At 42.0% G+C, this 25,734-nt stretch overlaps 1 protein-coding gene across 1 annotated transcript in view; it reads right to left on the bottom strand.

Annotated features, from left to right (window-relative positions):
- The window catches only part of LOC117518921 (leucine-rich repeat-containing protein 24-like), a 49,973-nt gene extending 26,619 nt beyond the window's left edge, over positions 1-23,354 (bottom strand). Inside the window, exons 1-6 of the mRNA XM_034180190.1 lie at positions 23,208-23,354; positions 20,969-21,154; positions 18,171-18,257; positions 17,089-17,280; positions 16,845-17,013; positions 11,902-12,164 (exon numbers count right to left, since the gene is read on the bottom strand). Coding sequence (XP_034036081.1) covers positions 11,902-12,164; positions 16,845-17,013; positions 17,089-17,280; positions 18,171-18,257; positions 20,969-21,136 — 879 coding nt within the window. The 5' untranslated portion in view covers positions 21,137-21,154; positions 23,208-23,354. The remainder of the gene's footprint in view (positions 1-11,901; positions 12,165-16,844; positions 17,014-17,088; positions 17,281-18,170; positions 18,258-20,968; positions 21,155-23,207) is intronic.
- Between the last annotated feature and the right edge of the window lie 2,380 nt (positions 23,355-25,734).

Here is a 25,734-nt window from a genome sequence, read left to right as displayed (position 1 = left end):
TCCAAGTTAATTCAAATTAGGATCTTGATAATTCTACTTGCTACAGCTTGTGCTGCTGTGTGTGGCCAAGTTTAAAGTTTAACCCTACAGCACAAATACTAAACAATCACATTTATATTATATTCTTTTGGTGCTCCCCGTGAGGCCAATAACACATAAAAATGCATTAACACATATTTGCGCTACATTAGATTAGTCATTCTTTTTTTATTATTATTATTATATTTGTCAAGATTTTAGTAATATTACAAGAACAACATGAACAAACAAAACAAGACAGAACAAATCAAAACAACTGCCAGAAAGGAAATAAAATACCATATGTGCACCTGACTTACATTTATAATACAGAGTAACACAATATCTGTCCTTGTATGCTTCCACAATGTCTCAGTCATCCAGATAGTGTGGTAATTTGACAGTGAGCCAAGAAGGGTCCCCATGTCTTCTCATGTCTGTGACGTTTGTCCGGCCAGTTCAAGCAGATGCATTCCACTTGTATCACAGCTACCATCTCCCTGAGCCAATGCTCAAAACTCGGAGGAGTGGTGGATTTCCACAATAACAATATAAGCTTTTTGGCAACCACCATCCCAAGCTGTAAAGCCAGCTGCAAGTCCGAGGAAAATTTCAGGCTGTTTATGGAGCATCCAAATATTGCAATATTGTGATCTGGTTGAATGTCCTTAGAGTAACAATCAGAAAACCATCTAAATATTGCAGACCAATAGCTGAGCAGCTGAGGACAGAACCAGAAAAGGTGAGCAAACAACCCCTCAGCGGAACTACATTTATCACACTGAGAGGACACTGATGGAAAAATTTTGTTCAACTCAGCCTTTGAATAATGCAGTCTGTGGATGACCTTATATTGTATTAGCCGGTACCGAGCATTTATAGAACAGGAATGAACCCGTGACATGACTACATCCCATAGCGCTACCGGTATGTCTGAATGCAGATCCCCAGACCAAGCTTCCCGCAAATAAGCTGAGGGCACAGAAGAAGTGACACAATCCACAAATTTAGAAATCAAATGTTTGGAATCCGGAGCCAGACACAGACTGTTGTAAAATAGATGGGAAGTTGGCATAGACTCAAAATTCTCAAACCTCTGCTTCACATAGTGCCTTATCTGGTGGTAGCGGAAAAAATGTGAATTGGGGAGGTCATATTTATTACTCAGTTGAGCAAATGAGGCAAAGTAACCATCAACATACAAATTGGCTATAGTCGTGATACCTTTCTTTTTCCAGGCGGCAAATGTGCCGTCTAACTGCCCAGGCATGAAAGAGGGGTTCTGACAGATTGGGGCATATATAGAGTCTTTAGGAAGCCGATTGGCCATCTTAATCTGTTTCAGTATACGCAACGAGTTCTTTAAGACAAAAGTGTTCTTAGACAATTTATCCAACTTGTGGTCAGAAAACAACCATGAACAGAGTGACGTTACCATCAGTGGGAGTTTCAAGCTGTAACCAGGAGGGGGTGCCATCCTGCCCCTCCTCACCAGTGGTACTGTGTTTCCAAAAGGTGAAAGCTCTGGCGTTAGCTGCCCAGTAATAGTGCTTAAAAATTGGAAGGCCGAGGCCACCTTCTTTCGTTGATTTACGCACATGGGCTTTAGATATCCTGTGAGCTTTGTATCCCCATACAAAGGGCAATATTAGTGAATCTAATCTGTTGAAGAATGAGGCACTTAGGTAAATGGGTAAATTCTGAAACAGATATAAAAATCTGGGTAGACTAACCATTTTAATCGCATTGACCCTCCCGATCATGGTTAAGGGTAATATCCTCCATGCCTCAATATTGGCTTTGAGTCTCTCAACTAGCTCTGCATAATTAGCTTTAAAAAGATGCTTAGGATTCTTTGTCAATTTCAGTCCTAGATAGGTAAAATCATTGCTTACTACTCTAAAAGGCAAGGTGTCCAGAAATTCTTGAGGCAGGCCGTCAACTAGAGGCATAAACTCACTCTTTCCCCAGTTTACTGTATAACCCGAAATGTTGCCAAATGAATTAACATACTCCAAGAGAGCAGGAATGGAAGTCCTGGGGTCTGTCATGCAGATCAATAGATCGTCAGCATACAGAGTCACACATGTCTCCGCTCTGCCTAATGTGATGCCCCTAATAACTGGATGAGCCCGAATTCCTATTGCAAGAGGTTCCAGTGCAATGTCAAACAACAGGGGTGAAAGTGGATCCCCCTGACGAACACCTCTCTGTAAAGTGAATGGTTTGGATTTATTCCCATTTGTGAGGATGGAAGACTTGGGGTTTGAATATAAAATCCAAACCCATTCAATAAAGATGTCGTTGAAACCAAATTTTTTAAGTGTCGAGAAAACGTATGGCCACTCTATTGTGTCAAAGGCTTTATGAGCATCCAGAGACAATACAGATGCACCATCAGCATATTTATGCTCTGCATATAAAATGTTGAGGATTTTGCGGACATTACAAAAAGAATGTCTACCCGGAATGAACCCCGTTTGATAGGGATGTATGATGCTAGCTATACTCTTGCCCAACCTTGTAGCCGAGACTTTTGTTATTATTTTGAAGTTGTAATTTAATAAAGCAATGGGCCTATAGTTACCCGGATCTGTGCCATCCTTGTCTTTTTTCACAAGGACACAAACATTGGCATCGCGTAGAGAAGATGGAAGTTCTTTACTCTTAAAAGTATGGCAAATCATTCTCAACAGTATAGGTGTCAGCAAATCTCTAAAGGCCTTATAAAATTCAGGACCATAGCCATCAGGGCCGGGGGCCTTTCCGGTTGGAAATGCTTTAATGGCCTCTTGTATTTCCAGTGCAATAAAATCTGAATCCAAGTATCGTTTAACAGATGGATCTAATTGTGGGAATGACAGTGATTTGAAAAAATTGTCGAAATCAACTTGAGTGGCAGATACTTTGGAGGAGTAGATGTCAGAGTAAAACTTTCTAAAACACTCATTTACATCCCGCAAATCTGTCAGCATTTGCCCTGTTTTATCCTTGATTTTATAGATGGCTCTCTTTGTCTGCTCTCCCTTTAACTGCCGTGCCAGTAGCTTGTGAGGTTTTTCGCCAAGTTCAAAATGTTTCTGTTTTTAATTTTATTAAGGTTTTGCCAACTTGTTCTGCCAATATAGAATTGTATTCATATTGTAGCTTGAGAATGTTATTATAATCAGACTGAGACTGAGTGCTTTTATAGACCCGGTCAGCAGTTTGTAATTCCCCTTCTATTTCCTCTAATCGACCTCGTCTACATTTGTTTTGCCTAGCCTCATAGGAAATAATTTGTCCCCTGACATACACTTTAAGGGTTTCCCACAGTATTGAATCATTAACCTCGCCATTGTCGTTGGTCTCAAGAAATACAGAAATTTGCTCACTGATGTGCTTCCCAAAAGCTGGGTCAGAGAGTAGCATAGGATTAAAGCGCCAACTGTAGGTTTGCTTGGGAAGCAAGAGTTTGAGAGTAACACTAACAGGACTATGGTCCGATATTAATATGTTGTGATACTTACTGCTAACTATGTTGGAAATTAATCTGGAGTCAACCAAAAAATAATCGATACGTGTAAAAGGTTTGTGAACATGGGAGTAGAATGAATAATCACGGTCAACCGGATGCTGCAGTCTCCAAATGTCCACAATTCTTTTTGAACTAGATAAGTTGTTAATGGTCTGTACAGAGAGAATGTTGGGAGGTGGAGCCGAACCTGTCCAAGTATGGATCAAGGTAACAAAGTCCCCTCCAACAAAAATGTAACCTGAATCATCATCTGGAATCAAATCAAACACTTTTCGAAAAAATACTGGGTCATCCGAATTTGGTCCATATAAATTAATAAAAGTCACTGGGAAGAGATTGATGAGCCCTTTTACAACAATAAATCGACCATTGGGATCTGTTGTGCATGACTGAAAACTAAAAGGCACAGATTTACGAAAAAGAATTGCTACACCTCTAGCCTTAGACGTGAATGGAGAATGGTATGACTGAGAGATCCAATTGGCCCTAAGTTTACTATGTTGTGTGGCCTTTACGTGTGTTTCTTGAAGAAACATGATGTCAGCTTTTAATGACTTCAGGTGTGCAAAAACTTTACTTCGTTTAATAGGGTGACCAAGACCCCGAACATTCTAGGAGACCAGAGACAAAGTATCAACAATATTGCTCATTATTAACCAAAAAACAGACTGAAATATCAAACAAAGTACAGTTGTAACAAAACAAAAAACACATTCTAGTGTTTGTCTGGCAGTGAGGAAAACACTTTAAAAAAAAAAAAAAACACTCACACAGAATCTATGCTTAAACAGCTCCACCCATTGCTTCCCCAAACGAAGCTGGGCTACCCACATTACCATTTGGGGCCACAGGCCAAAAAAGAGAGAAAAAAGAAGAAAAATAGGCTGGCTACTGTCCTTCGTAGGCCCCCAGAAACATTTAAAATAAAACAAAATGCCAACCATTAGAATTCAGATTAGTCATTCACATCGCGGCCACCATCTATCTGACAGAGGACTTTGTCTATAAAATTCTTAGCATCAGCAGGGCTACTGAACACCTTTACCTGCCCACGATGAAGAATGTGAAGTCGCGCTGGGAAGCGTAGAGAGTGCTGGATGTTTTTCTCCCGCAATACTCTCAACACTTCCTTAAAGCTCCATCGTTGTTCCATAACTTCCATCGTGTAGTCAGGAAAAATGTAGATCTGTTTTCCACCGTACTCCAACGTGCGCTGTCTCACAAGCCGCATAATCTTCTCCTTATCTTGAGCAAAGTGCACTCGTGCGATGATGGTACGCGGCTTCGAGCCCTCCGCTGGTTTGGGTTGAAGTACGCGGTGCGCCCTGTCGATGACTACAGGCTTGTCAAAGTTTTCCGCCCCAAGTAACTTAGGAATCAGATGGGAGACAAAGTTGGAAGGTCTTCCCTTCTCCTCGTCCTCTGGGATGCCCACTATTTTAATGTTGTTGCGTCTGGATCTGCCCTCTAAATCCGCAAGCTTGGAGCGAAGTACTCTGTTTTCTTGCTGTATAGCCGTCAGCGATGTCTCCAAACATTTAATTCGCTGCTCGTGGTCCGTTGCCTGATTTTCCACATCAGTCACCCTCTCAATCAGCACTTGTTGGCCGGTCATGAGACTTTGAAACTTCTCCTCGAACTTGTCAAATCTTTCATTGGAAGAGTTGGAGATGGATTTGGAGATTTTCTGCCATACAAATGGTATCTCGTCCTCATCATCGCTAACCGTCTCGCATGAGCTTGTGGTAGCAGCATGGCTAGCTTTAGCCATAGCTCCGCTTGCATGGTGACCCTTTCCGTTACATTTACCGGCCATTAACGTCATTCAGTTGATCAAAAATGCTGTCGGACAACTTCTGCTGTGTTGAAGTGATAGATGTAGGCTCTAATGTTGACAAAAAATACGTTTTAAATATAAAAGTGGTTCATGCCCGAGGAGCTCCGAAAAACACGTCTAATCGACAGCCATCTTGCTAGACCCCCCCTAGATTAGTCATTCTGATTGATTTATTCTTACTGGTTCTGTCTCTCCGAGCTCCTGCCTTCACAACCTATGTGGGTTCCATTAGCTGCCTGACGAGGAGCTGCCCGTGTCAACTGGGTGGTGACGGATTTCCAGCCACACTGGGAGGACTGACAGAACTGGCAGATGTGAAAGGAGGACATGGTGCTGTGTCTGCATGTGGCCCTGGGTGTGGGATGTGTGTGGCCTACACAACTTTGAACCCCAGAAATTTCTTGTGGGATGTGCGGGACTTTCTGCAGGGTTTAGAGCAACATTTGTGTTGTGGTTGGAACTGGACAATGTCCTAACATTGGTGACTGATCTAGCATCCATGCAACCGGTGAACGACTGGTGCAGTCAGCTCTCTGGTCTTTGCCTCATGGTTGTCCAGTCACGCGGACAACCATGAGGCAGATACGATACCCACACATATGCTGCTGTCACGACTTTACTATTAAAACCCAGCAATGATCCCACTCAGCCCCCCAGCTACCGGCCTCTTTCACTAATCAATACTGACCTGAAAATGATCACCAAAGCACTAGCCACCAGAATAGAGAGGGTCACCTACATGCTCATTCGCTCAGATCAGACAGGCTTCATAAAAAAACAGACATGCCACAGATAATGTTTTTAATCTAATCAATATATCACAACAAACCCACGATCAAACTATCATCATACCACTAGACAGAGAAAAGGCTTTTGAAAAGGTAACTGATTCATTTTATTCAGCGCTTTACTCAAATTTGGGTTTAGAGAGTCACTTATTCACTGGATTAAAACGAACAGATCACAAAGGGCTACCGTCTCCACAAACAGAATCACTTCATCAAGGTTCACACCGCACCAAGGTTCCACTCTCACATTCTCTTTTTGTCATTACCTCCACCAAGGAGGTTATGTTTTCGGTCGCGTTTGTTTGTTTGTCTGTCTGTCAGCAGGATAACTCAAAACGTTTTGAACGGATTTTTATGAAATTTTGTGGAGTGGCTGGATATGACAAGAGGAACAAGTGATTAAATTTGGATCATGATGCTAACGTGTTAGCATGTTTATGGCATTTTCAATGTTAAAAGTTAGCATTAAGCAGTTGCAGCTGTCATCACGTTCGGGTGCATTTGTTTTCAAATTGTAATATTTCTTAAATTTATTTTTGTTTATAGAAATTTTGTGGAGTGGTTGGAAATGACAAGAGGAACAAGTGATTAAATTTTAGTGGTGATCCGGATCCTGATGCTGACGCATTAGCAGGTCTATGGCATTTTCAATGTTAAAAGTTAGCATTAAGCAGTTGCAGCTGTCATCACGTTCGGGTGCATTTGTTTTCAAATTGTAATATTTCTTAAATTTATTTTGTTTATAGAAATTTTGTGGAGTGGTTGGAAATGACAAGAGGAACAAGTGATTAAATTTTAGTGGTGATCTGGATCCTGATGCTGACGCATTAGCAGGTCTATGGCATTTTCAATGTTAAAAGTTAGCATTAAGCAGTTGCAGCTGTCATCACGTTCAGGTGTATTTGTTTTCAAATTGTAATATTTCTTAAATTTATTTTTGTTTATATATTAATAATCTAATAATTATTCTATACAATTTTAGAGAAAGAGACAAAAAGAAAGATCACTGTGCCAAGGAGGGAATCTCTTTAGGGTCAGTGACCCTATGGCCTTGTTTAGAGAAGTGTTTCATAAATGTTAAAAAATTCATATATTTGCTGTTTAGTTGAATAATAAATTGAATTTTGTCTCTTATTTGTTTTTGTCTATAAGCACATGCAATATCAATATCAGTGCTCAGATGACAGTAGCTTCTGGGAAAGGTGCAAGTTGCAATAAACTGTGATGCCAAGTGCTAAGGATACATGCTATCCAGTCACAGCAGATGAAACATTTTTTTTTACTACTGAGCAAACATCATTGTTACACTTTTTTAGGTTCAATGATTCCACAGCGTGTAGATGTTATGGCGTCAGTGACCCCATGGCCTTGGCGGAGGTTTGCACTCTCTGAGTGCTTCTAGTTTTCATTGAACCCCTCACAGCAGCAACGTCAACGTGGCTGAAAACGTAGCATTGTAAAGAAAGTCCATCTGTGGTTTTTCTACTCCTGGTGCATTTCTCACTGCCGGTGTCACGGTCTGATCACATAGAAGTGACGTGATGATTTAAACTTTTAAACCACCAGTCAACCCCGATCAGGTGTGATCAGACCTGAATAAAGCGCTGTGACTCTTTAAAGTAAAGCACTGTTGCCGTCGGTGTGATCATCAGACGAGCTGATCGATCAGATCAGACCTGAATAAAGCACTGTGACTCTTTAAACTAAAACGCTGTTGCTGTGATCATCAGATGAGCTGATCAATCAGATCAGACCTGCATGAAGCAATGTGATGATTTAAACTTTTAAAAGCACCAGTCGACCCCGATCAGGTGTGGTCAGACCTGAATAAAGCGCTGTGGCTCTTTAAACTAAAGCGCTGTTGCTGTCAGTGTAATCATCAGACGAGGTGATCGATCAGATCAGACCTCCACCACCGATTGGATAATAATTAACTCATGTCATTTTACAAACTTAACAGAATTTTCAGTTTTCAAATAGCCTGTTTTTGTTTTTTTTTTTTACAAATGAAAAACAAATACATATTTACAAATACAGATTTATTTGTAAAATTCACCACACGTTTCAGTAAGTTGTGTGTGTTATACCAACCAACCAAACACTCATGTCTGTTAGGAAACTAATTTACCCATAATGCATTGCGGCATGTTTGTCTAAATGCTAAAACATTAAAAATTAGTGCATTACTTTAAAACTAAAACATATTACTGATATTTTCACTTTATAAAACAACAGATGTGACATTAATTTAAACAACTTGTTTGGAATTAGTTTATTCAAAATTTTATCCATAGGTCAAAACTGTTTGCCTGTGCATGACTTGGGTGATATGCTGGTGAGTCTGTAAGGTGTGAAGAGAAATCGTCTTTTTTCTCCCTCTCTTCTTTCTCTTCTCTTTCTCTCTGGTTATCAAGTCTATTTTGCTGAGAGAAGGCTGATCTAACACAGAAGCGCTGGCTCGCTGTTGTGTCAGTAACAGCTAGTGCATGGGTTAAAGCAAAAAATTTTCATCTGACTGAAATTTTTTCCTGGCAAAAATCAATGCCAGCAATTCCCTAAAATGTGGCGTAGTGGGAGAACGCACTGTTTTTTCCTCAATAAATGCAATAAACACATTATACAGTATACAAATCTATTCTAAATAGCCTGTAAGGAGAGAGACAAAGCATAAAAACAATGCAAAACCTGAACATAAAAGTACATAAAAGGGTGGGGGGTGGGTGGGGGTGCTTCCACCAGAACATTTTTTAAAGAGCAAGTCAAATTTTGTGTATTCTGGTGAATTTTAATGGGTATGAAGCCCTCTGAAACAAAACTCACTTCAAACTGTGAAGTTAAAAACACAGTATTGATTATGGGGGTCTGGGGGATCTCCCCCAGAAATGTTTTAAACGAGTAAGTCAAATTTTGTGTAATCTGGTGAATTTTAATGGGTATGAAGCCCTCTGAAACAAAAGTCACTTCAAACTGTGAAATAAAAACAGTATTGATTCTGGAGGGGGGGTCTGGGGGATCTCCCCCAGAAATTTTTTTAAAAGAGCAAGTCAAATTTTGTGTATTGTGGTGTATTATAATGGAGATGAAGCCCTCTGACACAAAAGTCACTTCAAACTGTGAAATAAAAACAGTATTGATTCTGGAGGGGGGGGGGGGGATCTCCCCCAGAAATTTTTTAAAAGAGCAAGTTAAATTTTGTGTATTCTGGTGAATTTTAATGGGGATGAAGCCCTCTGAAACAAAAGTCACTTCAAACTGTGAAATAAAAACACAGTATTGATTATGGGGGTCTGGGGGATCTCCCAGTTTTAACTTGCACTTGTAGATGTTGTGATGAACTGTGTTAACTGACAATGGTTTTCTGAAGTGTTCCTGAGCCCACGTGGTAAGATCCTTTACACAATGATGTCGGTTTTTAATGCAGTGCCGCCTGAAGGATCGAAGGTCATGGGCATTCAATGTTGATTTTCAGCCTTGCCGCTTACATGTAGAAAGTTCTCCAGATTCTCTGAATTTTCTGATTATATTATGGACTGTAGAATGATGGAATCCCTAAATTCCTTGCAAGCGAACATTGAGATTCACAAAGCAGTGATCCTCACCCCATCTTTGCTTGTGAACAGCTAAGATTTTTTGGGATGCTCCTTTTATACCCAATCATGAGTGTCTTCAGTTGCAAAACAATTTCAAAATGAGCAAATATTTGCACACACAAAAAAAAAAAAAAAAAGTTTATCAGTTTGAACATTAAATATCTTGTCTTTGTGGTGTATTCAATTGAATATAGGTTGAAGAAGATTTGCAAATCATTGTATTCTGTTTTTATTTACATTTTACACAATGTCCCAACTTCATTGGAATTGGGGTTGTACATAGTATTTATTTTTTTACAGTTGTATATACAAACCTCAGACTGTGCAACTTACCCCACCCCCCCACCTGTATCAGTGTTTTATATGTTTGTGCTGAGAAGGAGTTGCTTTTAATCTCATTGTACATGCATATAGTGACAACAAAGGCATTCTATTCTATTATTGTGAGATGGTCTTTTTTGTCCAGGCTGAACCTTGCCTCACGCTCTATGACTGCAGGAATAGGCCCCTCGCGAAAAAAGAAAACCTTGCCCATGTGTGGCTTCTTGTGTGGACTTTATGATTTTCTGCTGATTAAATTATTTTAATTCAACTGAATTGGATCTAGTTGAAGATCTAAGCTTTCAATGACTTCCTGGACTTGGCTATCAGACATGTATGTCAGCTGAACATGTCTAAGAAGTGAGAGGTCAAGAAGACATGCCTGGGAAGAGCTTATGAAGTCAATGGACAGAAGTATGTGGTGATGCTAAAACCACTGCAGGAGAACAAAGGTCCTAGTCTTTAGAGTTGCTGTCTTCATGCTAACACTGACCTAAGTTGATGACTGGGTAACTTTGGTGCTAGGTCTCTGAAAGATCCTTGACTAGTGCGAGAATGCCTTTAAACAAGTGAAAAATTAATTTGGGAGACTGAGAAGAGGTTACCACTTGCATCGTATACATAGTTATTTAATCTGTCCAATTCAAATTATAACACAAGTCATCTCAAGGCACTACACCCAAGCTAGGTCAAGACCTAACCAACCCCAAAAGACCTAGCCCACCCTGTAAGGAAAGGAAAAACGCCTTTTGGGCAGGTAGTTGCAGGTAGCAACTGGTTTCCGTCCATCCTTCCATCTGTGTGTCTGTCCATCACACAGCTTGTGAACAAATAACAGCAGGACCATTAAACTTGGTGCGCCTGTGCCTCTTATGAGGACCTCAGATGAGTTTGTATATGGGTTACCCCAATGTACCTTTCAAGATCAGAGAGGTCAAACAGGAAATTCTTGGTGAACATGCAAATAATACCAAGTCAATCAAATGTGCTCTATACATGGTTCATGTGATGAGCTCAGATTCTTGATAAACCATGCAGTCTTCAGCCATCATTTCATTTTGTGGATAATACAGCACTGGATGAACCTGCTAACTAACTCCAGCCTGACTGACCGCCTAATGATCAGTCAACAAAATGCTGATATTATCAGGAGTCATATTTCCTGAGGACAAGGGCAAACCTTATGCACTCCCTGAGCGCTAGTTTACTTAATTATAGGAAGATACCTCAAGCAGATGAGACTCAGTGGAGTGACCATCTTCTTTGGTCATATTAGCATATTTAAACAAAGCACCACACAGAACTGTCAGAACAGTGACTGTACCATCAAGTGCAAAAATAATAATCAGAAAAACACGGCGTTAAATATATCTGAGGGTTTATATTATTATGTTCTGATATTAGTAATCGCCTTACTTAAATTAGCTTACTTTTTCTGAGTTTGGTAACTTTATTCGGCTGGTTTCAACTTTTAGAACAAAGAGAGATTCAGATTTCATTTGAGCCATGTGAACCCTGATTTGAGTAAGGGGGCGAGCTCTCCCTCTGCCCACAGGAAGCCAATGACATTGGAACTTGCTAGGATGGACTCTGCCCTTGGACACACCCACAACTGCCTTGTATAAAAAGTACTTGACCTCTTTGTCTGGACTTCTTCACTGGGTGGAATTCCTGTTTGACGATACCCATGAAGAGCCCAGGCCTGTGTTTTTTCTTAACACAACTCTTAAATAAATTTAACTTTAGAAATAGTCTGTCTAAGGATCTTATTGGAACGGGAGGTAAAAGAATCAGAAGAAACTGACAACAGTCAGAGTGGAGTGTTAATACCTGAGGACGTGGGTATCCAGAGGCGTGGCAGGACACCCTCAGGCTTTCTCCCAGGCGAACAGCCAGCCTCCTTGGCTCCAGCTGCACCAGTGGAGGGATGCATATCAGGCTGTTGAGTGGAACCTCCACCAGGCTGAGCTGGGAGAGGCGTGGCGGCTCAGTACATACTAGGCGGCGCTCTGCTGAGCTCAGCAGCCGCTGGCCCTCCTTGTCGATCCAGCTCCTGAGCCAGTGGAGAGCACAGTCACAGCGCCATGGGTTATCTGAAAGACCCAAGCACAACAAACACTTTAAGCTGTATAATTATTTTTTAAAAATGGCTTCCTTTACAATGAGTTGATCTGAACCAGGAGATACCAGGATAACGGAGGCCGACTACAAAGTCATTTATTTATTCATCTTTAGAGGTGGATGATTATTCACTGAAAAACACCCCTGAGATGGTGTTTGGAATTTAATACGTACTTTGCACTTGGTGTCGACCTACACGTTCTGTCAGTAAGGAAACCTTTCTCACACTTCAAATTGTTGCTATAAACCACATACTGATTTTGTACTTGAGAGGTTGGGACATGACTGAGCAAACCTGCTGGATAAAAACTGGTCTCACTACTGTCTTGTAGACTTTCTCCTTCACTCTTACCGATATTCTTCAGTCAAAAATCCCTCCTGCCGATTTTCTCCACCCACTCCACCCTGCCTGCACTCTCTTCTTCACCTCTCTACCACACTCTCCATTACTTTGGACAGTTGACCAACTCATCTACTTTCACCACTTCTACTCCTTGTAACTGCACTATTCCACTGGGCTCCCACTCATTCACACACATGTACTCAGTCTTGCTCCTACTGACTTTCATTCCCCTTCTCTGCAGAGCATATCTCCATCTCTCCAGACTAGACTCATCCTGCTCTCTTACTCTCACTACAGATCACAATGTCATCTGCAAACATCATAGTCCATGGAGACTGCTGCCTGATCTCATGAGTCAACCTGTCCATCACCATTGCAAACAAGAAAGGACTCAGAGCTGATCCTTGGTGTAATCCCACCTCCTGCACTACCCTCACATACTCCAGACTTCCTCATACAATACCACAACTCTTCTCCTGGTACCATATTCCTGCTCACAGATCTTCACCTGTTATCTAAGCCTAGCTTCTACTACTCTTTCCCATAACTTCATGCTGTGGCTGATCAACTTCATGCCTCTGTAGTTACTGCAGCTCTGCACATCACCCTTGATCCTTACATGAACCGTATCTATATTATAATAACTAAGTGGCCTCTGTGTGCATGCGCATGTATGCCTTCGATCATGTACAAACTGTGGAGAGCTGACATTTGCTGTTTATGTTCTTTGGGTCAAGGATGAACACCACCAAAATGGACAGTTGACAGGACTAATATTTTTAGATATTAGATAACAGCACTCAACAATGGATGTTGATAATTACATTCTGGACTCACACGCCATTCCAGCAAGGGGCGGTAAATCATCTACATAAGAGTGCATGAGTGATTTTATTTAGTAAATTCAATGTAAGTACATAATATAATTGTAAATAAGTTAAAATACATGGATGACACAAGAAAGTGAAAACACTTATTTTCATTCTGGTCCAATGACAAAATAGAAGTAATAATAAAATACAAATAATACTGATAATATTAATAGTGTGTATATGATAACAAGAACCTAAACAATTTATAAATACATTAAGGCAGTAAATCAACATAAAAATAGCATAATTAACAGGAAATAAAAGGGTTGAGTTCTTCTAAAAACTGTTGAGGTCTAAGGTTCTAAAAACATTCTGGACTCACACACCATTCTAACTCATTATAGAAACTTTGCATAATTTATTACCACCCTTGAGAAATGTCAGCTACCTATTTTATAAACACAACCCAATCTAGAGCCTGTGGATCCCCACGGCAGCACGCTAGTATCTGTATAAAGCTCGGATTGTTCTCTATCAGGTGGTGTCATTACTTTTCCACGCAGTCACCTTCCCTTTCCGCACATTTATGCCAAGGCCAGACATGTTTCTGCGTTACCACTGGTTTAGAAATAGGGTGTCTTCTCTCGGCACCAGCGATGCACAGCTGCTTGCACTTCTGCATCATCAGTGTAAATGCATCCCTTCAGGTTATATTTCAGTTCGGAAAAAAGTCAGCGGGTGTGAGATCCGGACTGTACGGTGGATGTGTTTGAGCTGCTGCAGTGGGTGTGTTTGAGCTGCTGCAGTGCATCCAACTCCCGTCCACTTGTGTGTGAACGGGAGTTGTCACACTGAAGAATGCGTCTTTCACAGGGTAAACCCACTTCAAGCACGCATGCAGCTTTTGTAGAGTGTCCATAAGTTGGTCAGACTTGACAGTGTTGCTGTGGTCCAAAAATTCTGTGAGAAGTACACCATCACGCTCGCACATGATTCTGTGCATCTGCGGGTGTTATGTATTACCCCCTACAGGCCTGGTCATGCAGACTCATCATGGCTAGATTTTCACCCTTCAAGCTCCTCATGTCGTGACTGTACTGACGTCCACATAGGCGTCACCACAGAAACACTCATTCCTCAATCAAAGTCCACACATACAGAACCCTCCACCATGACAAATACAATAACATCACATTGTTTCAAATGCACGTCCAATTGTTTTACTGACTTCTGTGTGCACGTGCCATGTCAAAGGCCATTCTGTGCATGACTGAAATTGCAGGCAAAACCTTTGGTGAAGCAGAAGGGCCGCTGCCATACGGCAACTTGCGGGCCCCTGCCGGGCCCCATTCGCATGCCACTGCCTGACGCCCAAGCACGGTCTCACAGAGTTGGACCTCATACAAACCTGCACGATGCATTTTAGACTGTGCACTACAGATAGTCAAAATAGGGCCCTTCTTTCAGAAAGCACAGGCTGACAGGTTCAATACCCAATTTCAATTTTCCATTTATTTTCACTTATATAGCACCAAATCTGTCAGGATTCCAGTATCCTGTGTTGTTTTTTCCACCAGATGGCACCCTCAGTTTTTGTTTGACACCTGGATTATCTGAGCAACTGATTTCTGAGAGAACACCTGGATCATATGAGCGACTTGATTTCTGATAGACTTTTTAAACCCGAGCTTTCGGTTCATGTTTGCCGGATTCTTGGTTGGTACATGTCCTGTCTGTGCCATGGTTGATTGTTCTCCATGCTATCGAGCCAGTCGATGCCAGATACTACTGCAGACTTCCATGTCTGTTCTCTGTGCCTTGCTTAATCGTTTGCCTCGTCAGCCTCCACGCCTCGTCCACGCTCCAGACGGAGATCAGAGGGTTTTACCTAACTGCTGCACCGTGACCTTGAACACATCTCCACCTGTGCGCTCTGATGCCGAAGCGCCCTGCAGTTTATACTGAGGTAACGCTGACCAGCCAGACCTGGCCCCTGGTACTGGCTGCCGGTTCCACATGTCTCTGTGGAAACTTGGCTCCCGGCGCGGAGTGCTCCTGGACCAAAATGCCAGCTAAGTTCTGCCCCCTTTCTGTGGGATCCCGTTCTCACATTCCTCAGACTGTGACTGTACTTTGATAAAGATCTATTCAAGAACTCTGCTTAAGAATTGCCTGAACTTTGATATCAAACAACTGAGAACGATGCCCAGCTATATGAAGTCCTGCTTGATTGGAGCTGTCCTTCAGCGCTTGACCCTTGACTTTAGAGACCACTCATGAACTATGAACAACTGCTGAACAGTTACAGATATTATTTGATGCATTCTGAGATAATCTCTGTTAAATCCTGTTATGAACAGTGACTGTTTGTGGTCCAGCATAAGGAGTGCATTCCACTTATCAGTGTGTCTTCTTCCCTAGTTCTTGGTTGTAAAGGAGAGTGTCCCACCTGGTCCTGGTCCTAGAATCCTTAGTTGACACGTTCCTTCAAGACTGGCCCTGTATCCAGCAGCACCTGGATTTCCACCGCTAGAAGGTGGGCCACCTCTCTCCTCAGCAGCATTTTCTGGTTTAGTATAATAAATCTCCTTTCATTTGCATTCCATCCTGGTTATTGTTCCCTGCATTTAAGTCCATCGCCAAGTAACGGTCCAGTCCCGTCTGGACCCCTAAACCTTAGCAAAATCACAGCAAAGTTGCCTCAAGGCGCTTCACATAAGTAAGGTCTAACCTTACCAACCCCCAGGGCAAGAACACAGGTGACAATGGTAAGAAAAAAAACTCCCTCTGAGGAAGAAACCTGAAGCAGACCAGACTCAAAGGGGCGACCCTCTGCTTGGGCCATGCTACAGACACAATTGAAAAACGAATATACAAGAAATTTTGGGAGTCCATGCTGGTGCACAGGATGGGAGGGTTTCAGAAACAGACACCACACCCATCTCTGGTTGGAGCTGGACCTCAAACAGAGAGAAAAAACAGAATCAAGCATCATAAAGACAACAAATACAGTATAATTTGTCAGCATTAAGCAACAAGAAAAACAGAAGAAATACTACACATACATGATCGCCAGCCACTAGCCCTAAGCTTCACTAAAAGACCCAGAATTTAGATAAAGTTAAGGCTGTAGCCCACTCGGTTTAGTAATAAAATGAATTGAAAGAGTAAAAAGCATAGTAACATACTATGCCTGTATGCTAGCCATACAAAAGGCAAAATAAGTGCGTCTTAAGTCTGGACTTAAAAGTCTCTACAGAACTGGACTGTTTTATTGACGCAGGGAGATCATTCCACAGAACAGGGGACCCTGTTCTGGAATTTCAAAATGTCCCTGAATATTCAAAGCACTGAACCTTGGGTCACACTGGCCCACATAAACATGGACAGAGATGCAGAGGACGCACACAACACTCTGAGAAGACCGTTGGCATGTTTAACCCGTTTGCTCTCTGCAGAACATCACATTTAAGGACGTTAGCCGCGGGGACTCTGACCTGTGATGCGCAGCACCTGCAGGCTGATCAGCGGTCGCAGTGACGCTGAGCCTATGGTGTGAAGGTTGTTCCTGCTCAGATCCAGCAGAGCCAGAGAAGTCAAACCATCCAGCGCCTGGTCGGCCAGAATTTCTAAACTGTTGTGCTGCAAATGGAGCTCCTGGAGACGCTGCAGAGATACAGGTGTCACTCGTCAGACATGACGGAACACGTGGAAACACGATAACGCACGAGGATGTCTTACCTGTAAGCCACGAAAGGTGTAGTCCTGCAGCCGTGTGATGTCATTTCCTGCCAGGTAAAGAATGCGGAGTTGCTCAAGTCCATGAAACATGTCAGCCGTCACCAAGTGGATGCGGTTCCCGTTCAGCGCCAGCTCCAGCAACTGACCCTGGTTCTGGAAAGCTCCGGGCTCCACTGCCGAGATACTGTTGTTCTTTGGGAGAGACAAATCAGAGGAACAGCTGAAGATTCTTATCCACTCCTTCTGATTTCAACAAAAAGTGCCATTAATTATCGTTCATTCAACAGCATTAGATTTTCTCTGCTTTGTGTCATCAGCCTGCAGATATCCCACTTACATGACACAGCCTGATATTTATGAAGATTTATTCAGCGCTAATGAAGCCATGCTTCATGACACAGTTGCACCCTGAGTCACCTAACGTACAGAATTTTTTTGTGTGCTCTGTACTAACAACCCTAACAAACTATTCCAGTCACATTTTCAGAAGCTCCACTTGATACTACAGTTTTGGTTCTCGTGACCTCCATTAAGTTTGTTGTAATAATTTAAACTTAGACTTGTGATCATACGAGTCTCTGCTGGTTTGAAACTCCAGGTGTGGGTGCATGCAGGTGAACCCCGCTGATCCCGTGTGTTCGGCCTTACTAGCACATCCTTCCTCTCACTACCTTATCCTCCATCTGTCAAGTTCTCCAGCTCGGTTTTCCTCTTTTTGTCAACAATTCCTGCCATCTTCTCAGACTGTTCCCTTGATCCTTTTCTCACACCAAATGGCTACAAATCACCATGTGACGGTGTGGCACCTTCTTCGTCTTCCGTGGAGTTGGTTAGTGGTTGGCCACCAACACACACGTATCGCTGATTCAACACACCAAATTTTGCAGATAAGTGAAAACTAATTTGTGTGTGTGTGGCTTCAGTCTTTAAATATTCCACCCTCACCTCTTCAGAGATCATTAAGATCTTTCATCTTTAAATTTCCATCTAATCGATGTGCACGAGGTCTTGTGTCACGTTTCACACACTCAGTAGAACTATTGGACAAACCATGCATGTGGGTGCGTCAGAGTGTTTCTTACCTGCAGGTAAAGGTAGTGCAGGTGTCGCAATGGACTCAGGTCATGTCGATAAATCTGACCAATAACATTGTCCTGGAGGAACATGGTCTGGAAACAGGACAGACACAAATCCATCTGCAGAGTCCGAATATTTCACAAAACGTTCAGAACTACTGAACAACAACAAACCACAACAAGCAACATGTGTGTTAGTGCAGGTGTAACACACTGACTGCAGCCTGAAATAGGAACCCAGATTCAGGTGGAGGAACGGTTCAGCTGTGACACTCGACTCTTGCAAAACCACGCATCACTCAAGATGGCAGCCTCCTGCCAACAGTCCATAAACAAGGCCATCTGAATTCAAACTTCAGTAAAATAAATCATGTTTCATCAAAGAAATTTGTGCCACGGTGGCACAGTGGCGTAGTGGCTAGCACTGTTGCCTCACGACAAGAAGGTCACAGGATCAATTCCCACCTCCTCCTTTCTGTGTGGGTTCCCTCCGGGTGCGCTGGCTTCCTCTGCATTGCCTGACGGGTGAAGACCTGGAAGCAGCCAGATCTCTGTGGGTTGAGAGACCTATTTTTGGTTGTGTCGTCTCGGCAGTTGGCGTACGGAGGAAGTGGCAGTTGCTGTGGCAGACCAGCTCCTTCCAGTGGTGTTGTGTTGTGGTCTGGGCTGCAGTCCAGGCTGTCAGTGTTTTCTAGTGTTTCCCTGTTTCCTGTCTGGAGTATCTGATGTTAGTCAGCTGCTGAAGTGACAACTGGGGCTCGTTTGCTGGGTAAATGGACTGCATTTATGTAGCGCTTCTCCATCTGCATCAGAAGCTCAAAGTGTTTTACAGTGATACCTCACATTAACCCAGTCACACAGACACACTCTCACACCGATGTCAGGGTGCTGCCATGCAAGGCCCTTACTACACACCGGGAGCAACTCTGGGATTAAGGGTCTTGCCCAAGGGTCCTTAGTGATTTTCCGGTCAGGCTGGAATTTGAACAAAGGATCCTCTGGTCTGAAGCCCAGGTTGGTCTGCATGTATCTAACCATAGTGAAAATGATGGAAATGTCCTTCACATTCAAAAAAAAAAAAAGCAGGGAGTTATGAGTTGCTGGACCTGAACAGGCCCAGTCTTGACAAGCTCTATTTGCGGTCGCTGCAGGAAGCTTCTGTTGGTCAGGATCTTGCTTTCTCTCCTTCCTCTTTCTCCTCTTCCCCTCTCTACTGTCTGACTGTTGTTTATCAAAGTCTTCCTTACCCATGTGGATCATTGCTCGCCAACTGGGTCAGTCCCTTTCTCGGTTTTCTGTGGTCTTCCAGTCGATAGAGCAGTTCTTGAAATTGTGCTTCAGGAGGTCTCGACCATTTTCCTTCACTCAGCTGGTAGTAGAAGATCTGCTTGGGCAGTTGGCTGTCATCCATCTTAACATGACCCACCTCCTAGAGCTAGTTCTTGATGATGGCACACTCAATGCTCTGGAGCTTGGCTTCAGCTAGGATGCTGATGTTGGTACAGTAGTCTTCCCACCTGATGCGGAAGATACTCCTCAGGCAGTGTTGGTGCAATCGATCAAGGGTCTTCTTCAATGAGTAGCAGTAGGTGCTCCAGGTCTCAGATCTGTACAGCAGGGTTGGCATGATGATGACTTTGTACATATGGATTTCCATCTCGTGTCAAAGATCTCTGTTGGTGAAAACGGATGTACAAAGCCAGCCCCGAAGGCACTTCCTGCACACTTGTGCATGGTGTTTGATCTCATCATTGATGTTGGTGTCGGATGACACATGGAAAGTGGGTCATGTTCTCCAAGACCTGTCTGTACAGTCTCACGACAGGAAGCTTTGAATTGAAGGTTTCAAAGATTTTCTGAAGACCTTTGTCCATAAAGGATGACATGCTGTGGTCGTAGCCACACTGAACGTCCAGGAGTGAAGTAGTGGTGATTTTATTCTTGACTCTGTCGGATCAGACTGAAAGCCTTTCCATCCGTTCTGTCCAAGATGTCAATTGATGGTGGCACCTTGTTCTTGATCAGGTGTGCAAGCAGAAGGGCAACAACATGAGCCTGCTTTACTCCTGACTGAACATTAAAGGCTCCAGTTTTTGTACCATTTACCAGAACTGTGGAGAGTGTCAGCAGTCTGCCCGGGAGCAAGTTGCCAGGTATTTTCGATATGTAGAAATGGATGGTTACCTGGATGGTTGTCATCCAGAAACCAAGGTGGTTACATAGTGTCATGGATGCAGCAACTTGATGATAACAAATGTATTTTTAACAGCAAAAACATTCAATCAATATTACTCTGAGTGTAGCTGAGTGTAGTGAGAGTAGTTGTACTCCTACACTGCAGAGCAAAGTGGAATTAGGAAGACACACACACACACACAAATTCTGTTAACTTAAAAAAAAAAATCTATAAATAAAGCAGCGGCTTATATTAAAGGGGATTTCTTTTTTCATGCATGACAGAGCTGTTAAATTGTAGAACCTGCACAATGGACTGCTTTTAATGTGCTCCATGCAAGTAAAATAATGTACAATATACGCAAGTATTGGTGGAAGTTGAACTGACACTTGTCGAAAATGCTGCGGCTACAGTTGCTAAGCAACAGGCCAGCCCAGTCCACCTGGGAGTGAGACCTGGCAGACATATGTGATTCACATATTTTCACACAACTTGTTAATCTCCGGAATGTTTCTATATCTCCTAACTTCATGTGCTCAGGGAAGGACTTCTCTTCTCAGCTACCAGATCAAGATGGAAAAATAATGACACAAGTTCAAACAGATCTTGAAATAAACTGGACACCCACCTGTGTGGAAGGCGGGACGTGTTTGGGGATGTCCCGCAGGCCGGTGGAGCCACACTCCACAGTCAGGCTGTAGCAGCGACAGCTAGCAGGACAGGTCGGGGAGGCGTGGCTGCAAATATCAAAGGGCGGGCGAAGCACAGAGAGTACGAGCACCAACAACACCGCCATGACCACAGCAGCCCGAGACTAAAGAGACAAAAAGCAAAGTCGTCATTACCAAACAGGTTCTGGTCACAAACCCCGCCCACGACAGCAGCCAATTCCTGAAGTGGTTTGAACAGATCCACTCTGTTCTATAAGGTGCTGAAATTTGCACCAATCCAGTTGTTAAGTGTGATGTAATGCATCATGTGATTTTCAACTTCCGGCTCCAAACAAAAAAGGCGCGCTGTCATTAACATTGAGAACTGCAATGAAACGCTCTAAACAGGCTGCACTTAAACCGTTGCACACGGACAACAGCATTAACATCGCAACATAGAACTATTTGTATATTGTGCCTAAAACTCTCCTGAATATATTAAGTGGGTTTTTAGACGTTGTTATTGCGTTTGATTTATGGAAAAATGCCAGAAGCTCAGGTCGTGTCTCTTATTTTCAATGGGAGTTGCTGTGAGCTGCGATCGCTTCCTGCTCATGTCGTTCTGGGGGAAAGTGAAGCTTGCACTTTAACGTCCTATTTATTGTCCTTTACAACACTGTTTGTCCTCTATGGTCCAGAGTAATATTTCTAAGATGCCTGAAATTCGGTTTGCATTTATTAAATTCCACGCAGGTTAAACGTAGCAGACACGGATCATATGGCATATTTGTTTTAGCAAGTTTTCAAGGTCTCATGGATGCAGTCTCTTAATAACGTGATGAAAAGGATAAAAAAAAAAATTACATTTTAGTAGTACAGTGGAACCTTGATATACGAGTTGAATTTGTTCCGTGACAAAGCTCGTAAGCCAATCTGCTCATATTTCAAATGAATTTCTCCCATTTGAAAATAGCTAAAATAATTTTAATCTGTTCCAGCCTTGTAAAACATCCCCAAATCACTCTAAATAATGAATTTTTTTTATTAACAAATAGACTTGTATATTTTACCTGTGCATAATAAAATATATAAAGTAAAAGAAAAAAGTTTTATTAAGTGTTTTTACCTTAGAAACAGATGAATGCAGTTAACAGAGGTGGAGGCGGAGAATGGAGGGACGAAGGTTTGCGCACACTGTAAACACAAACTAAACTTAAACTGTAGCTGAGCTACAGTGCAGAATATCATTAAACCATCCCTCAGATGGTACTGCATCAAGATCAGTCATTCATCAACAGCTGATATAACCACAGGGGCAAGGGATTACTTTGGGAAACCTTTGTCAAGCATGACAATACACAGCTGCATTCACAAATGGAACTTAAAACTACAGTGCAAAAACAATCAAACAATGTTAACCTTGTCCAGAAGTGAAATTGGCTTCGCTGGTCTCAGAGGCATCTGGGTTGGACCACCACACACTGGAAATATGTATTGTTGTTAGACAAATCAGTATTCCAGATCTTTTTTGGAAGAAATGGGCGCTGTCTGCTCCGGACCAAACACGAAAAGGACTATCTAGATTGAGCTGTATCTTGTCCTGTAGATTAGGATGATTTCATCTGTATTTTGTCTTGTGGATTATGATTACTTGATGTGCATTTTGTCCTGTAGAGTAGTATGATTTGAGCTGTATTTTGGCCTGTAGATTAGGATGATTTAAGATGTATTTTGGCCTATAGATTAGGATGATCTGACCTGTATTTTGTCCTATAGATTAGGATGATCTGAGCTGTATTTTGTCCTGTAGATTAGGATTACTTTATGTGTATTTTGTCTTGTAGATTTGGATTACTTTGTGTATTTTGTCCTGCAGATTAGAATGATTTGATGCATATTTTGCCCCGTAGATTAGGATGATTTGATGTGCATTCTGGCCTGTAGATTAGGATGATTTGAACTGTATTTTGTCGTGTATATTTGTATTTTATCCCTGAGGTTGGATGAATTTGGCCCACACTGAGCAGGTTTTGTCTGATCCGGTTTGGAGATCCCGGTTGCGTGATGTGTGCACTGAAGCGCTCTGGATAATATTTCTTTCCCTCTCTCTCCCGTTTTTTTATTTTTATTCATATGAATGAAACACAAACAATAAGCGCAAACTAACGCGCGCCCCTGCAGGCGGAACCTGTGAACTACACACGTGTCGTTTCCTACCTTGGACCGTCGGTTCTGTGCCGTTTGCTCCTCAGCCCCGTAACGGGAGTTCGGTTCGGTGCTGCGGACAGCCGAACGAACCCAGTCGCGGCACCGACAGCATCCAGGACCAACGAAGAAGAGCTGCCGACAGCCCCGCCCCCTCCCTGCGTCACCGGAACCCGTTTGTTTTGTTTAACTCTATTCTCTGTTTTACGGTGAATTTGCGTCTTTTCGTCGCCGCAGGTTTATCGACTGTTTGTATCTGAAAGTCATTTAAAAAAAATTAATGACTTCAAAATTAGATTAACCGAGGTTACGTTAATTCATAATTCATTTTATTGTGTAAATAAGTTCTTGAGAACAATGTTCATGAAAGTCACAAAGTTGAAGTTGCGCTGGGGCTGGATCTTTCAACAAGACAACAACCCTAAACACTGCTCAAAATCTACTAAGGCATTCATGCAGAGGAACAAGTACAATGTTCTGGAATGGCCATCTCAGTACCCAGACCTGAATATTATTGAAAATCTGTGGTGTGATTTTAAGCTGGCTGTCCATGCTCGGAAACCAACAAACCCGGGATGTTTTGTAAAGAAGAATGATCCAAAATACCTTCAACCAGAATCCACACTCTCATTGGAAGCTAAACGAAGAGTTTAGAGTAGGGGTAGGCAACCTGTTCCAGAAAGAGCCATGAGGGTGCAGGTTTTCTTTGCAGCCACTGACTCCACCAGGTGATTTCACTGATTATTAATCAGTGAAATCACCTATAATCAGTGAAATCACCTATAATCAGTGAAATCACCTATAATCAGTGAAATCACCTATAATCAGTGAAATCACCTGGTGGAGTCAGTGGCTGCAAAGAAAACCTGCACCCTCATGGCTCTTTCTGGAACAGGTTGCCTACCCCTGGTTTAGAGGCTGTTATTTCTGCAAAAGGAGGATAGACTATATTGACGTATTTTTTTCTGTTGGGGTGCCCAAATTTATGCACCTGACTAATTTTGTTTAAAGAATTACTGCACACTTTCTGTGAACCCTATAAACTTCATTTCACTTGTCAAATATCAGTTTGTCTGTATGATATATCTAAGGAAAATCATCGGGGTGCCCAAGCCTTTACATACAACGGTATATTCATCTTAAATGTGACTTCTTCAATGTGACTGAGTTTATACTTGTGTCACACTTGCTTCGTTTTAGGTCAGATATCTTTATGAGAAAGTATTGAAATAATATTCTTGGTATAAAATGGGGATTATTTTTTGGGAGTCCTGGGGTCAATCTTATTTTCAGATTTGTCCATGACCTCTCCTTTTATAACCTTTCCTTTTGGGTACAAATCCCTACATTAGGGGCAAAAATGTAAACTGGGTTGAAGGTTTTCAGTTGTTTTCAATATTTTTTAGCATTTACATTGCAGAGCCTGATCAACTTTTTTTTAATCCATTTCAATGTGGCCACCTTTTACAACCTTTATTTTTAGGAAAAATTCCAAAGTCATGGGCAAATATGCAGGCTGGGCCTAACTTTTTCAGTTTCTTCTCAATAACACTTCCAGTTTTCATCCAGGCAACAGGCAGATAGCTTTATTTTAATCTACACCCATGTACCCACCATTCACAGCCCTTCTTTTTGGGAAAAATCCCAATATTATGGGCAAGTATGTAGCTTGGACCCAAACTTTGCAGTTTTCCTTTCTCAATAGCTTTTCCAATTTTCATCCTATCACTGGGGAAATTGCATTATTTTAATCTGGGGAAATATACACACCTTTCACAACCATTCCTTTTTGGAAGAATTCCAACATTATGGGTAAATAAGCAGCCAGGGGGAAAAATTCCACTTCCCTGCATTTTTGGTTTTCATCCTAACACAGGGGAAATTGCTTTATTTCAATCTTCAGCCATGTTTTAACCATTCAAAACCTTTATAACTGAAAAAAAAATGCAACATGGGCAAATGTGCAGCCTGGGCATGACTTTTTTAGTTTGTTTTTTTTAAATATTTATTTCATTCATTTAAAAGAAAAACAGAAAAGCAAAAAACAAGTAGTGAGGAAAATAAGTATTTGAACACCCTGCAATTTTGCAAGTTCTCCCACTTAGAAATCATGGAGGGGTCTGAAATTTTCATCTTAGGTGCATGTCCACTGTGAGTGACATAATCTAAAAAAACAAAAACAAATCCGGAAATCACAATGTATGATTTTTTAATAATTTATTTGTATGTTACTGCTGCAAATAAGTATTTGAACACCTACCAACCAGCAAAAACTCTGGCTCACACAGACCTGTTAATTTTTCTTTAAGAAGCCCTCTTATTCTGTACTCTTTACCTGTATTAATTGCACCTGTTTGAACTTGTTACCTGTATAAAAGACACCTGTTCACACACTCAATCACACTCCAACCTGTCCACCATAGCCAAGACCAAAGAGCTGTCTAAGGACACCAGGGACAAAACTGTAGACCTGCACAAGGCTGGGATGGACTACAGGACAACAGGCAAGCAGCTTGGTAGAAGACAACTGTTATGATTA

This window comes from Thalassophryne amazonica, chromosome 10 (assembly GCF_902500255.1).
Source record: "Thalassophryne amazonica chromosome 10, fThaAma1.1, whole genome shotgun sequence".
NCBI lineage: Eukaryota > Metazoa > Chordata > Actinopteri > Batrachoidiformes > Batrachoididae > Thalassophryne > Thalassophryne amazonica.
Note: the sequence above shows the minus strand (reverse complement) of the source record. Positions and strands in the feature narration are given on the sequence as shown.